The sequence below is a fragment of the Eufriesea mexicana genome, unplaced genomic scaffold (assembly GCF_001483705.2).
Source record: "Eufriesea mexicana isolate 0111107269 unplaced genomic scaffold, ASM148370v2 scaffold474474858, whole genome shotgun sequence".
In the NCBI taxonomy this organism is placed as follows: domain Eukaryota; kingdom Metazoa; phylum Arthropoda; class Insecta; order Hymenoptera; family Apidae; genus Eufriesea; species Eufriesea mexicana.
Window position 1 is genome coordinate 386045 of NW_016907910.1, and position 15446 is coordinate 401490.

At 33.7% G+C, this 15446-nt stretch overlaps 2 protein-coding genes across 10 annotated transcripts; both read right to left on the bottom strand.

Annotated features, from left to right (window-relative positions):
• Window positions 1–544: 544 nt before the first annotated feature.
• Window positions 545–12597, bottom strand: Ufd4 (ubiquitin fusion-degradation 4-like). Of its 9 annotated transcripts, none has more exons than XM_017912057.1 (22): window positions 12352–12597; window positions 11734–11779; window positions 11417–11556; window positions 11113–11347; window positions 10706–11046; window positions 9566–10619; window positions 9254–9376; window positions 8108–8501; window positions 7782–7817; window positions 7320–7586; window positions 5782–7242; window positions 5406–5692; window positions 4981–5241; window positions 4692–4899; window positions 4198–4398; window positions 3780–4036; window positions 3476–3634; window positions 3187–3402; window positions 2866–3110; window positions 2223–2790; window positions 1085–2124; window positions 545–1003 (listed from the first exon to the last, which is right to left on the bottom strand). In XM_017912057.1, exons 3-22 carry the CDS (start codon window positions 11554–11556, stop codon window positions 721–723), a joined length of 7776 nt encoding a protein of 2591 aa, XP_017767546.1. In that variant the 5' UTR covers window positions 11734–11779; window positions 12352–12597; the 3' UTR covers window positions 545–720. The 9 variants fall into 9 exon arrangements, with proteins under 9 accessions (XP_017767546.1, XP_017767537.1, XP_017767568.1 ...); XM_017912048.1 differs by having other exon boundaries at window positions 3476–3646; XM_017912079.1 differs by lacking the exon at window positions 9254–9376.
• A 471-nt stretch (window positions 12598–13068) lies between these two features.
• Window positions 13069–14887, bottom strand: LOC108555817 (E3 ubiquitin-protein ligase RNF8). Its single transcript, XM_017911645.1, has 4 exons — window positions 14592–14887; window positions 13670–14522; window positions 13169–13585; window positions 13069–13097 (listed from the first exon to the last, which is right to left on the bottom strand). The coding sequence occupies exons 1-4, from the start codon at window positions 14718–14720 to the stop codon at window positions 13069–13071; spliced, it is 1428 nt and encodes a 475-aa protein (XP_017767134.1). The 5' UTR covers window positions 14721–14887.
• Window positions 14888–15446: the final 559 nt, after the last annotated feature.

Consider the following 15446-nt stretch of genomic DNA (forward strand, 5'->3'; position numbering starts at 1 on the left):
TTACATATGAATCACTTTCCAAGCACGACAATATTTCACAAAGAAGACAATACGAACATTCGTTCTAAAATGAGGAACTGTAAAGTTTTTGTTCCACAAGGACAGCAAATATACTTGAAAACACTCGCATAAATTACATTTGTTGAGAAAATACAATTTCTATTGTATTTGGGCAAAATTCATAATATATGTTATGGCCAATACCTGGAACGGATAATTATTTGCAACACTAAATAAGCATATACTTATTTAATTAAACATTAAGTAAGAGTTTTACATTACATATCACGACATTAATTTAGAGATCAGTTCACTATTAATAAAACTTAAACGCATAATATAAAACAGTAAAGCAATAATTTGTTATTAATTACATTATAGATTTCCATCAAAATGTACAAATTTAAACATATCAACATATAACATTACATGTTTAAATAGTTATGATACATTGTGAATTCTTATCAACTTCATTGAGATAATTTTGCATACTGTAAACATTTCCGTTCCAGGTTATGCACTAAATTGTTTTTGGAAATCTGTACCGATTCTTATTGGACAAGTGTTTTAGCTTTTTGTAAATAACATTAAGACCAAACTCGGCTTTCGTGCATAAATTGCACAATGTAATCCGCAGAGCAAAGTTCAATTCGCACATATTAAGAGCGAATATTTCGGACTACATTATCGTAGCAGTTTCTTGCCTAAGCAGAAACAAGATTAATTTAAGTGAAATCCTCTCTCTCTAGTTGCTGCCAGAAGTCTTTCTTTAAGTATTTCTTCAGTAGGATATTCTGGTAATTTTAAATAATGAACACAGGTGTTAACAGAGGGATAACCACCTGAACCAGCATCTACTTTTCGCACAACAGTCAATCTAGGATGTAAATTACATAATCCTCCAGGAGGTAAAGCTGAACATCCAGTAGCAAATTGTAAGAAAGCCTTCCTCTCCGGACCAGTCAACGAAAGTAGAACATTGACAAATCTTTGGAAGCCAGGACTACAGGAGTACAAAAATTATTATTTTTGGTAAAATAGATTGCACAATACTTAAAACTATCTGTATTTAAAATTTCTTTACCTTTCTCTTGTATAGCCTAGTTTAGGCTCAGTATAATTCAGCAGATCCTCTCTGGTCCACTGTGGATTTTGTTCTCCACAAAGCATAGCCCTTACTTCCTCTGGACTAAAAGCATGAAGTTTTTCGATTGGGAAGACTTTTGAAAAACCAGATTTAAACGATTCTAATTGTCTTGAAATTCCTCGGTCGAGACAATAATTAATTGTCATCTCGGCATATTCTTTTGCATTTTCTATAGTAACTGAAATCTCTGTACCACCTTCTACTAATTCTATTTGATCATACGCGAAAACTTTGGAACTTGGAGAATACGTCATCATTAAGGTCAAGTCTTCAATAGGCACTGACATTCCTGATGGATGAGTAATATTTAACGACGAATCATCGTCGGCAGAATTGCGGCCATCGGAAAGCGTTCTATTACGTTTGGCAATTGCTGTCTGTATCTCTTTTAAAAATTCACCTCTTACTGGATCAACAAGTACCAAATCCTCAATATCCAATAATCCAGCATACCAAGAGGGTGGTTCTAATGAAGAGTATGCTGTATCTGCTTCACCTTCTTCCGATATAAAACTACTCGACATACTTGAGGACATACTTTCTTGAGTTACACCACTAAGACCAATTTTTTCATTTACATTGTTTGTGATGTCTCCGTGACACATTAATTTTAGGAAAGGACGGGACAATGGTAGATCTACTAATCTATTATCTTGCAAAACTTTTGCCAAGAACACACCCAAAAACCAGAAATATCGAACAGCACGATCACACGTTGCAGAATCTTGTGGTAAAGGAGCCGGGAATAATCCGCACGGTCGTGTTACATAATATCCTGGTGGCCGAACCTGATCTCCGGAAACTCGAGACTGATCCATGTCAGGTGATTCTTCATCATCACAACACAACCACAAACCCAAGTCTTTACGTTGTAATTCAGCAGCAACTAATGCAAAGAACTCTAATGTTGGACCAAGACCAGTTCCCTCTTCGCCCACAAATTCTACTTCTAGTATGCTCTTACGGCTTGCATGTACCTGTAATTGTAATAAAATTATAATTTTTTAACTGTAATATTCTCTTTCAAGTGCAAATAATATTGCAATGTATGCATTCAATTTAATTATCTTCTCACTTTCAGTACTTGTTCTGCCCAGTCTAATAGTTTCTCTCCCCTAGGTACACTAACTCTTTCGTGTTTAAGCCTGCCAACACGGAATTCATGAACATCATCGCGACGTGGACTTAAACCTGGCGCTCTTTGTCTTTCAAGAACAGCATCCCTTTGTGTTTGAAGCCATACGATGGATCGCGAGGCTCCAAAGGCAGTACAACTAAAGTACAGTCGTCTAGTTTCAAAGGGTAATAAAAACGGACAACTTCTTGCTAATTCCTCACACCAATTTGGTAAAGCTCCAGCAGCCAATGCTAAAGGATCTTGAATTTGTTGTACTATTTTGTTTGTAATTTTCTTTGAAGTAAAATCATCTGGATGAACCCAACACGACTCTTCAAACTCTTCATAATCGACGTGTTTACCATCATCGCGAGTAGTACTCAATACATAAACATGCCTCAGTAATTGTAATACATCTTCTACACTACATACTGAAGAATTTTGAGTTGTATTGCGAGAATATAATGTCACAACTGGTGTTGCTCTCCCAGATGATTCTTCATCCTTTGCTTCTTTGTATATTATACTATAAAAGGGTACAACATGTAATTGTAACTATTTGATTTTTAATTATATAAAACCAAGAAAATAAATATGTTACGTGTAAGTTGGTTCCCATATTCTTCTTAGCTTTTCTTGTCGACTACCCAATTCCGTCAACTGTATTAATTCTTGTACTTGCTGAAAAATACTAGCATGTGGTTCTGTAAGTGGTAGTTCAATATCTGGTACTCCAGGAAGTCCTGGTCCCTTTAGTGTTAAAGAAAGCCTAGGTGTTGGCAATGAACCCGAACGTGTATTTGACTGAGTTTCGCTACCAGGTGGTGGGATTTCTAAATCTGTTGTCTATAATACATTTTATAACAATAATAATAATATAGTTACAATCATTTGAGTTATTTAATATTTTTTTTCAATTTACCTGATTGATATTAGTTCGTCCAGGCCGTGGATCAAAGGCAGGAATTAGAGCAGAAAAATGTCGTTTCAAAACGAACTCATCATCCCATGCACGTCTCCTACTATTTTGAGGAGTTTCTTCTTCCACAAATGCTGCCAGAAGATTGCGACTTACCATCACATCTTCATAATCACCATCACAACCATCTCCTTCTTCTTCATTTTCTTCATCATCTCCCTATAAAGGAAAGAGATGAAAAAAATCAATATATATTTTCTTATTGCAAAGTAAAACAATTTTTTCAACATACTTCTTGATCATTTTCATCATTGTCTTCTTCCTCTTCAAGAACGCCATCTTCGTCATCTTCTAATTCGGTTAAAAGAGTTGGTCCACCTGTAGTTCTACCGCCACTAGCACTAGAACTTGCAATACCTCCACAAGATTCCAAAAAGTCTTCAAGACTAACCTGTAGCCATAACTGCTTATTACATTATATAGAATCATATACTTTACTTTAGATTCTATGTTTATAATACATGATAAATATCGTTCGTCAATAAAAATAACATTTTTAAATATTAGATAATATCTTATTGAATGTTCAGTTTTACCTGTTCACTGTCACTACTTGTACTAGTCAATGACATTGTAAATGCTTGTCCTAAGCCAGGTCCAGTTGTTGTTGTAACACCACTACCAGCTACTTGACCACTGCTGGTTAAACTTGGATAACTTTGAGCAGTGCTGAGTAAACCGCCGGGGAAATTAGGACCCAAGGCAAGTCGAACTAAACTCGATACAGAATTAGGTCCTCGTGAATTTGAACCAGTATTAGAATTGGAAGCAATATGTTGCCCACCTGTAGGTCCTATAGAAATTTCTCCTTTTAGTGACTTACATAGGTAATTTATTAACAAAGACATATACAAAAAAATAAATTAATTGAATATAAAAAAATAAGTTATTAATTTATTAAAACTAAGTTATTAAAATGTAAGTACTGTTAAGCAAAAATACATTAGCACTAACCCAATGTTCGTCTTCGCGCCATTGCAGTAAAGGTTTCCAATAAACCAGTTGCAGTTGTTGGTTCCAAAGTATTGTTAGCATCAGAACAAGCAAGGTTGGGAACAGATACAGACATAGGATTGGTAACGACAACAGGACATCCACTTGCTGCATTTTGAGTAGATGAGCTAGCTTCTTTGTCCCGACTACATTCTTTGGCAGCTAGTTTAGAGGAACACACTTAATTTTTACATTAATTATAAAAAAAATATTTGTAAATAGTAACAAAGAAGCAAAAGAATACACTTTTTTTTACAAGTGAGATATACACATTTTGATGTAACATATGTTTAGTATTTATAATTAAACAATCAAATTTTTAGTCTTTTTATAATTATTTTATACCAAAAATAAATAAACGAGTATATATGAATTAGAAATATTTAGAAAGAAATAAAGAAAAAACGAGATATGGGATGCATAAGTAGGATCATGATTAACAATTATTATCATACCATCTGTAATTCCGGAGTGGTGTCTCTGAACAGACTTAATCTTCAATGAATTCTCTTCTAGTTCACCCGACACACTGATTCTAACAGGCACTAAACTAAGCAACTCTCCACTCAAAAAACTATTAGTATTATTGCGTAATCTGTCAGCTCCTTCTCTAACACGGTCTAATACTTCAGTAGCTTCAAGACTCAATAAACCTGATCCTGGCTGTAAAAGTATTTTAAATTTAAAGATGCTATATATATTGTACATACAAGAATTATTTTAATAACTATGCAAGTTTCACACCTTATTTCCTCGCACGGTTGCAAAATATGGTTTTGAACTACTAGATGCACGATTGCTGTTACTATTGGCAGGACAATCAGTGTTAAGGGCAAGACTCTCAACAATTGTAGCCAGATCACTTGTCACAGTAGTGTCAGGCCTAGGATGTAATACAACGGATAATTCGTTCGTTGAATTTGCCCCACCTTCACCAGTCACAGCAACAACCGCTTCAGCACGAGCAACCGATAACACATTTTCTGCTATCGATTCAACGGTTTGCTGTTTATCATAAATACGAAATTGGAACTACATTAAACCAGTGATTTTCTACTTTAATTAATAGTAACATGTTCCAATGCTTTATATAAAAAATAATCAGAACACGCACATAATCACGTATATATAAATTAAGTATACAGAACAATAAATATTTTAAATTATACCTTAACTGCTAAATTATCTGCACTTGCTGCTTGATCTGTTGAAGCTACCGAACCACGCATTGTAGTATCAGTGCAATCTGGTAAACTGGGAGTGCTACTAGATTTTCGTCCATTTAGAACTCCACTACCACTTTTACTTTTTGTTCCACTATCCGTATCAAGGCCTGTACCAATTACTCTTAGGTCATATTTCCCTTCTGCACCCATTCTATAAGAATTGGAACCACCATGATCCCATGTTACATCTATCCAACCATTATGTAATTCGCCTATTACTGTGCCTTCACCTAACATAAGAAAAAAATCTGTTAGTCTACATATTCATTGGATAAAAGTAACATTCAAATAAAGCAATTCAATTTTACTATAAATGTACCTGGTGGAACTCCATCTTGTTCTCTCCATTTCCAATCTAGTCCTCTACCCACTCTAGCACCAGCAACTAAATGACGAAGAACTTGAGCTTTAATTAACCTCCGTTGTTTCCGAACTCCAGCCTCTGCTTCTCTAGCCGCACGTCCCAAATCCTCGCAAACTCCAGTAACTTCTCCGTAAACTTCAAATCCAGATACAGATAAATAATGCGTTTGGCCAGAAGCATTTTTTCCAATTTGTTGTAATCGTAAATGACGCCATCCCAATGTTTCATCTGGCGATGGGTCTAGTGTCCAAGTAGCAGTACTACCAGGCTCATTCAATGATGAATCATCTACATGAGCGTACAATGTTGTCCAAATTATACCATCTTTTGATGCTTGAAACATCCAATTTCGCAAAGCACTTCTACCATAGCCTCTAGCGTGTCTCAATGTGTAAGCACTTGGAATAATCCAAACTCCTAAATCGATTGAAAACCATGCACGCCTGTCATCGTTTGTATGGCAATTTAATGCTGATGGATCACGGCTTAAGATATCTTCAAGGTGTCCATAAGGGAGATTTCTTCCATTACTCGATGTAACAACGACTAAACCATATTGACCAGGATTAACCCATTCAGGACAAGTTTTTGCATTTGTACCGATCCAATACAACAATCCATTTTCATCAAAATCGTATTGATATCTGAAAGTAATCTTATTTCTATCTTTCAGTTTTTTAACAAACGTAAACGTTGATCTATCATGATCATGCCATTGTTTTGCTACCATTTTCAATAAATGGTTTTCTAACTGTTGTATAGTACTTAATGGTTCCATCTTTAAGCTACGACCAGATCTATCAATCAAAAAGCTTTCACCAGCTGCCTTTTCCAACCGGAAACGCAATCTTCTTGTTAAGATTTGTAAACCATAACCCGAACCTGGTGTATCATATAAATAAACAGGTAATTTTTCAATAGATTCTAAAACTGAGACCAATTTATGAACTAGAATTTTAGCAGAATTATGTTCTTTATTAGCGTCTTTTGAATGAAAACAATTTTTAAATACTGCTATTCTTTGCATTCTAAGCTTAGTTGCCCGCAAAGTCGGTGGTTGTGGTCCTGGTGGAGCTGCTAATAATGAAAGTAAAGTTTGCACAAGCCCACTAGAATGAAGTTCGTATGCAGAAACTCTTCCTTCTTCATTTAATAAATCTTTAAGTTCTTCTAATGCACTTTGTAATATACTACGCCATTCTCGATTTCCAGACTGTTGTTTTTGACAAGCTTTTTCTATCTGATTAACAATGGCTGCCAATTTTGCAACTACACCACGTGGCTGAGCCTGAGCAGCTTTAAAGTAACATTCATAAATATCCTGTGCTTGTACTTTAACCTTTTGTTTGATAGCTTCAATTTTAGATCTTAATCTCTTTCCCCTTTTACCAGCCCAACCTGCTGCAAATTCTGGCCCTAAAAATAATAACAAATTATTTATTTTCTATTGAAAGTAATGAAGAATATATTTGTATAGAGACTAAATTACTTACCCAAACTAGTTTCTGCTATAAAGGAATGCTTGGTACCTCGATTTGATTCAAAAATAAATCCTGGTAAATCTTCTCTTAAGATGGTTGCTTGTTGCTGACCGTCACTATTGTGTATGCACAATTCACTTTCTTTCCTGCTAGATAATGCCCAATTTCCTACAACTAGACGAGTCGTACCAGGACGTGAAAGAACAGGTTGGCTCACGGAATTTGGTTTCACTTGGTTTCGTGCTCTTTGTAACTTTTCCAAAAACTCACCCCGATTCTCTGCAAAGTATAAATTCTAGTAATTGATACAGTTAACAAAACTACAAGTGATGTAAAGATTTTTAATGAATCGAATAATGTTGTGGCAGAAAATGTTTAGATCATGCAGAAATAAAGAAATTTCCATGCAATTGATGTACACTGAAGGATAGGATAGCGTGCACAACTAGGAAAGTTCAACATGTGTGTACCTACCTTCAGTAGTAAGCGACTCTGTGTTCCTCCCTTTTCCTGTAGGCAGTTAGTAAAACCAGTTATTTACTAAACTATTCCCCTCGCGGAAGTTAATCACAAATGAAAAAGATATAACATAAAGAAGTGGTCTGAATAGAGTCAATTTATCTGTCGCGAAGAGCGTGTGGAGGTGAAAAGAACACTTCAACAAGAAAGACAGTGGCAAGATGGACGAGACATAGGTGATGAATTTCGTATCGATATCAAAAAAAAAAAAAAAAAGAAAAAAAAAAGAAAAAAAAAGAAAAAAAAAGAGGAAGAAAAGAAGGACCGAAAGAATAACGTACCTGATGTATCTGTTCCGCCTTCCGGACTGCCACTGGAATACATCGTTGCTAATTTCCCGTCGAGTATAAATCTAAACCATCCATTACTTCCATTTGATAGCTCTAAGGCAGCTGCATCAGACCATACATATAAGCAATCACGTCCTCTACAGATACACCAATCTCTCCAATGATAAGCTCTTCCAATTAAAAGTTCCTTTGCATCTTCCATTCTTTGTTCTTCAGATTGATTTGATTCTGCTTCTGGTTCTGGAGCAGTCTCTTGTGGTCCAGCTAATGCAGCAACTTTTGAAAAGACTCCCAAACGAGCAAAATGTTCTAGAAATTCATCTTTGCCTTTTATCATCAAATCTTGTATCATTTGCAAAACCACTAAGTGTCCATCCTCATCCTCCTATTAAGATTAAAATAAAGATGTTTTAAATACGATTTTTTACTGATATTGAAAGTCCAGTTAAGTCAAACAAAGATTTCCTGTCCTTCTTTCTTAGTTTAATATAAAATAAGTACTACACAATTTTGTATATCACATATCTATAATTGTTTTATTCAGTCATTTTGTATGGCACGAATGTAACAGCACAAATTTATTTATGAGCAAAACGATTACGCGATTCATTGAAATCACAAGCAAATGCCCATTAATCCCATCAGCAGCAGGCAGACAGTCAATAGAAATGGATAACCAGCTTTGTGTCTAATCTATCATGATTAACACCTGTTTATAGCAATTTTACTGGCCATTCACTGAAAAATCTGTGACCTTTGCTGTTATTATTTACAAAATTTATACCCTGATTGTCTTCTTATACCACATTCTGTGCTAAAGAATAAATTGCACGTTGATTCTATATATTAATGCACATAGTTCAAAAATCACCACTCTATATTATAAATAGTTTTTTGGTATTTAAATGTGATATTATACAAAAAATTTTGTCAGCAAAGGAGTATAAAACATGCGCATATTTGTTAGATCTCACCCTTTATATGAAATGTGTCATAAATACATTATGTTAATAATAAATGAAATCTTTGCATAATTATTAATGAGATCAGTAAAAAGATAGTGGGATTTACGAATAGCATATAGGGGGCACAAAGGACGTTTCAATTAGAGATTGGCAAATATACAACAGACGTTACCGTCTTATCGACAATGTAGTTCAGGGAACTGGAAGACTTGCGCGATGCGAGACAACGTAATTTTGGGCCAATTATCGGCTTGAGAGGCGGAGGTGGTGGTGATGGTGTTTTTATCTCAAGCTCCTGTGAACAATCTTAACTAAATCACTAGCATTGTCTGTTTGGTTGCCTGTCTGCCTGCATGAATTCTAAGAATTTTAAAACATTAATTAATCTCGTAATACTAATTTATATCTATCTTGCAAGGCCTACAAAATTTATATAAACTAAAAAAGAAAAAGTAAGAATTAAACAAATGTTATGTTGGTTTACCTCATTGTCCAATACATTGGCAATTACTTCTACAAGCATAGCACCACAGCTTCCCATTCTATCAGAACCACATGTTTCGATAAGTAATTCTGGTTGAATATAATGCACCATCTTTCTGATTAAACTTAAACTGGCTTTTCTAACACTTGGCAACATAGATGACTGAAATGTTGCACAAAATACTGGCAATAACCTTTTCAAATATATTGGAGCCATTTCAGGATCACCTTTTGGTTCTGTAAATTCTGCTTCTGTTTCTGGCTTTCTATGTTCTTGATTTGGTAACATCCATTCACCAGGAGACTGTAATATAGCGGCAACTTCCCTATGCCCTTCATCTACACGTTCTCTGGCTTTATCTAGTGGTGTTTTCCCATCTTCGTCTCGTAAGTCTGGGTTTGCCCCATGCCTAAGTAATACTTTAGCAATAGCTGGCCTTCCGAAGCAAGCAGCATAATGCAGACTAGACGATCTTTGACCTTTATTAACATCTGCTCCTCTATCACACAAAAATTCAACCATCTCCTGAGTTCCGAAAGCAGACGCCCAATTAAGCAATGTTTGTCCAACATCGTCCATAAAATTAACTCCAATGCCTCCAGAGTCTATGGCTTCTATTAATGCATCTGTATCTTTTGATCGAATACAATCAATCAGTTGTCTATGAGATTTTTCTCCAGCGCTTTCTGAACGTCTGAATCGTGGTAACACAGGACCAGATGGACCTCCGCTTGTATTACGACCTAATGCTGATCTTCCTTCGAATAGTAAAACTAACAATAAATCAACTAATCTCATGGAATCTAGCGCACATCGTTCATCTCCTTTTAAAGCTTTTTCAATTGCGTCTGGTAGTTCAGAACGTAAAAGGTCATGAGTTATAGAAGGTGATCCCCTACAAAGTGTTGATAGAAGACTAATTATAGTAGAAACAGATGCACAAGAATTTGCTTCAGGATTAGGAAGTGTTGAAGCTGTACTAGAAGGTGGAGGTGTTTTTGGATTTCCAGAAGTAGTTGCTATTGATGTACCAGGCCCAGCTGCATTTGATAACCTATTGATAAACACAAATACAATGATTGTAATGTATTTAATTTTCTTGGAATAAATACTTATATTATATTTATTATAAAGAGATACCTATACAAGAGTTCAGAAACTAATCCATGTGAGGCCAATGGGGCAGGATCTGTGTTTCTTCTTGAAAATCTATCAGCCAATGATGCAAAACAACGAAGTGCTCCATCAGCAACATGTGCATCTTCATGTCTTAATAATGTTGATAAAGCTTCAACACAATCTGATAAAGATTTATCTTGAGGTTCCACTTTCCCACATAAACGGGTAACCACAGCCATTGCTGAATGCAGTGTGTCCCTGTGAACAAGAGCTCCGTGTTCTCGAATAAAGCATAAAGCACATGGAAGGCCACCAGCTTCAAGCACAGCACCAGCTTCCCTTGCACATACAAGTTCTAGTGCCTAAGGTAATGACACAAATTAATATTTTTTAACATTATATTTGACAATAACCAAGTAATACAATACCTTTATGCATTGTTCAGCTAGGTCTCTACTAGTTCTGGAACCTAAGCCAGCTCCAGATAGGCGACTACAAATAGCTTTCACAGCACCTTCCATTCCTATTACTCTGCGTATACATTCTGGAGAAAGGTCAAAGTAATATGTAATGGCTCGAGCTGTCACTTCTAAAACACTATCTGGTGCAAGTTCATCCAAAAAAATTCTACATAATGCAGGAAGAAATGTGCGTGGAGGACAGCTAGAATATAAATTAGACTTGTTAAATTTTATATAGTTAAATTAATAAATATTAATGTATACAACATACCATTCAAAGCATCGGTCAACATTATCAGACATGAGTAACAACATGCATAATTGCTCTAAAGCAATTAACTGCATATCTCTTTCATCACCTTGGCCCATACTGAGCCATTCCAATAAAGTTTCAGGATCAACATCAGCCATCTTAATATAAATTACAGAAAGAAATGATCATTATTATAACAAACGCATATAAATCCTATTATTCATTGCTATCTAAATAAAATTAACAAATATGTCTACTAATTGTGTGATAACAAAGAAACAACATAAAATATATACCTTTATTTACAAATTTGTTTGTTGTATAATAGAACCTACCTTGTAAGTTTTATAGCACCAATTAAATGTATTTCAAACAAACAATCTGAAATCAAAACAAAAATAAGTTAAAATATACATAAATATTAATATAATATTAATTCAACTTAAAAATATAATGCTAATAAATGTCATTAGAATATGTATATAACATACTATATTTAATTTATAAAAAGTAATAAGTAATGCAAAGAAAGAAAAATAAATGCTTAAAACTTCTTATGATACGTCTATATTAAGAATTACATTGACAGCATTCTCCCTCCTTAGTTTTTTTATGGATAATGAAACACAACTTCTAGAATAATTCGGATATGTAAATATCCACATAAATCATTCATAAAACACAATTGATGAAATTGCAAATATAATAAATGAGAACACGTGGCTATAAATTCGATATTATAAAATTATGTTTATCATTAAAGTACGAAGAAAGGTGAAAAAAGTTTGTCATGACGACGGCTGTAAGCGTGACACTATCTTAATAACACTATGTAACCTTCAGGGAATTCAGAGGAGCAGTTGCTGTGCAGGTGCACATCATGAATTCAATATGCATAAGAAATAATTATCTATAGTTTGGTAGATACGACCTGCTTACACAGAGAAACGTACCGTTGTGCACAGTATTCCATTATTCGGAAGGGGTCAGGTCGCCATCCTTCCAAAGACGTGTCGTTTTCCACTGTGAAAAACAACGTAACAATAACGTCGCGCCTGGTCCGTTAGCGACACGAAAAGTTTATCGCACCAACGGACCAATAAAGCACTCCTCCGCACAAAAAGATCTCACTTTACCCTAGTGTCGTAGTATATATTTCGCCATTTACGCGACGTTCAGTATAGTTAGGTATCACAACTCGCAACTCTCTAAAAGTCGTGTTTTCATAAGTGCGCACGTCGACGTACGATTGCTGGCAGATTTTCATGAAATCTTGTACGATTACGATTATATAAATGCATGCGCAGATAATCGTTTAATATTGCGCCTCCAGAGAGCGGCATTGTTCTTCCTTTAATAATATTTTTTTTCGATTTAAATTTATTGATGTACGCAAATTACTACATAAAAAAAGGAATTTGTTTTTAAAAAGTTTATAGCAAAAATAAATCATACATATTTTACATATTTTCACTGTTATATCTTATTTTTATAATGCTAACATTTAAGAGTTATTAATACAAACAAATATAATCATTGCTTGATAAAAGTTAATAAGAGAGTACATATCAATATAACATATTATAGTTATTATTATAATTATTATTATTATGAGTATTATAATTATGACAATAAGAAGTTAAACTTTATTTTTTCCTATGACAATTTTTTTAATGAATTTTTCTCTTGTGCTCCATTTCTAAAACATTTTAAAGTCATTTAAATCATATTTTTTTTATAAATCTAAGAATGATTTATTTGTAAACCTACCTTTCCTTTCTCCTACAAGTTCTTTTCTTCTTTCTTTAAATCGAATAGGTAAATTTTCTAACATGCTTTCAATAAAATTATCAAGGACTATTGATCTATTCATTGATGACACTGGTGTTCTACACACTGGACATTCTTTTCTTTTTTTGTTCCACAAATTTATACAATGTTGACAAAATGTATGCATACAATTTAATGTTGTTGCTTTCACAAATAATTCTGAACAAATACTACAAGTTAACTGTTCATCCATTATATCATTAACTTTATTAAGCACACTTTCTTTCCCTTCAGTGTCCATGGTAAGCTGAGTAGCAGCTGTTAAATCTATTGTATCTACAATTTGAAATTCTGAAGGATCATTCATAATTTCTAAAAATATACAACTATCATTGGAATTATCAGAAGTTCCTGCAACTAGTTATAAAAAACAATAAATTTATTATAATTAAATAGAATATTTAATGTCTTTATCATGAAAAATATACTATATAACTATACCATTATTCGGTATTGTCCCTACTTTAGCTTCTTTCTCTTTCAAAGCTTTTTCTGTTTCTTTTAATTTTTCTTCTAAAACTATCTTTTCATTTAATAATTGGGCTTGTATACTTTTCTCTTCTTTGACTCTATTCTCCATAACATTTTTCCATTCAGTTTGTTGCTCTTCTCTCCATTTTTCCATTTGTTCTTTCATTTTCAATTCTAACATTTCTTTTTCCAGTTTACTTACATTTAACGCTTCTTGCCATTTTTGTTTTTCATCATTCAATCTTTTTTCAAATTGAATTCTTTCATTTTCCAGTTTTTCTAATAATTCAGCATACATATGTTGTAAATACTGCTCTTGAACATTACCATGTTCTATTTTACTTTCTAGTATTGTAATTTGCTTCTTGAGATCTTCAGTATCCTCTTTTGTGACACTTTGTTGCTTTAATAGCTGCTCTAATTGCTGTTTCAATTTGTCCTGTTCCTTTTGTTTTGTTTGTAGTTTATTTTTAAGAACTCTTTTCTGACATTCTTGATTTTCTGCAAATGTCTTTTGTTCTATACGAACATTATCTAATATTTGTTCATTTAACTTAGGCTTTTTAGCTTTATGTTCATCTTTAACAGAAAGAGTGAACATATATTTAAATTCTTCAGATATACTAAATTGTATGATATCCCCGTCATAAAGTCTCTGACTGACACCAGATGTTAGAGGAACATCATTAACAAATGTAGCAGAAGAACTAAAATCTTTAATAGTCCATTCGTCATTTCCTTCGCATCTTAAAATACAATGTCTCCTAGATATCATTGTATCCAAAATGATTTCATCATTATCTCTTGCGCGACCTATTTTAAACTGTTAAAAAAGTTTTAAGTTCCTGTTATTAACAAAATAGAAAACATTTGAAGAGGCATTTAATGATACCTCATTTTTATCCACGTGAATATTATCAGGCGCACAACCACGTTTATTAATTCTTACTAAAGTAGGTTCGAGTAATTTTTCATCGGAATCGTCTGGTGCTATTCTTTTTGCCACTTTCGAACCTTCCATCGTTTAAAATTATTCTTTCGTAAAAGAACGAACTAAAAAGAAGCATTGAGCATTATAGCACTTCTATTTCTAATTATATTGATTTTTCTGTTGACTGCTATAAGGATATAAAACTAACAAACAAGAGAACTATGTCACAAAAAATACATTTAAAGTTCTCGAGAGAATTTCTTGTCAACGCGAGAACAGAAAATAAATTGCAGATAAACACATACAAACGACATCTCGCGGCACATTTTGTACAACATGATGTGAAAGCATTCCATATTTAAAAATAAAATTATTGAATAAATATGGAAATATATCATAAATGCAATGTTGCAATTTAAGTAAGAAATTTGTTTAGTAAATAAAATATTTAAATAGATATTTAAAGAACTATAAGATATTTCTTTGAATAATTCTAGCTTAGTTACAAAATGGGAAATGGTGATGTTAATAAGTTATATTTCAATTCAGATAATATTTATTTGATAGGTATATAATACATAGAATTTGCCAGCACAAGTGAGAGAAAACACACTTCTCGGCGAATAATACTTGCTTGCTCTTATATTCAACACCTTCCAATTATTCCTACACTACTGCTACCGAACATACTTTTCTTCTTGTCCATGGAACGGAGTTTCTTTTTTCCTTCTTTTTTTTTCTTTTTTTTAATATCAACTCTTTACCCAACCGACTATTTTTTTATATAGTAGTTGGTTAACAAGTCGCACCTGAAAT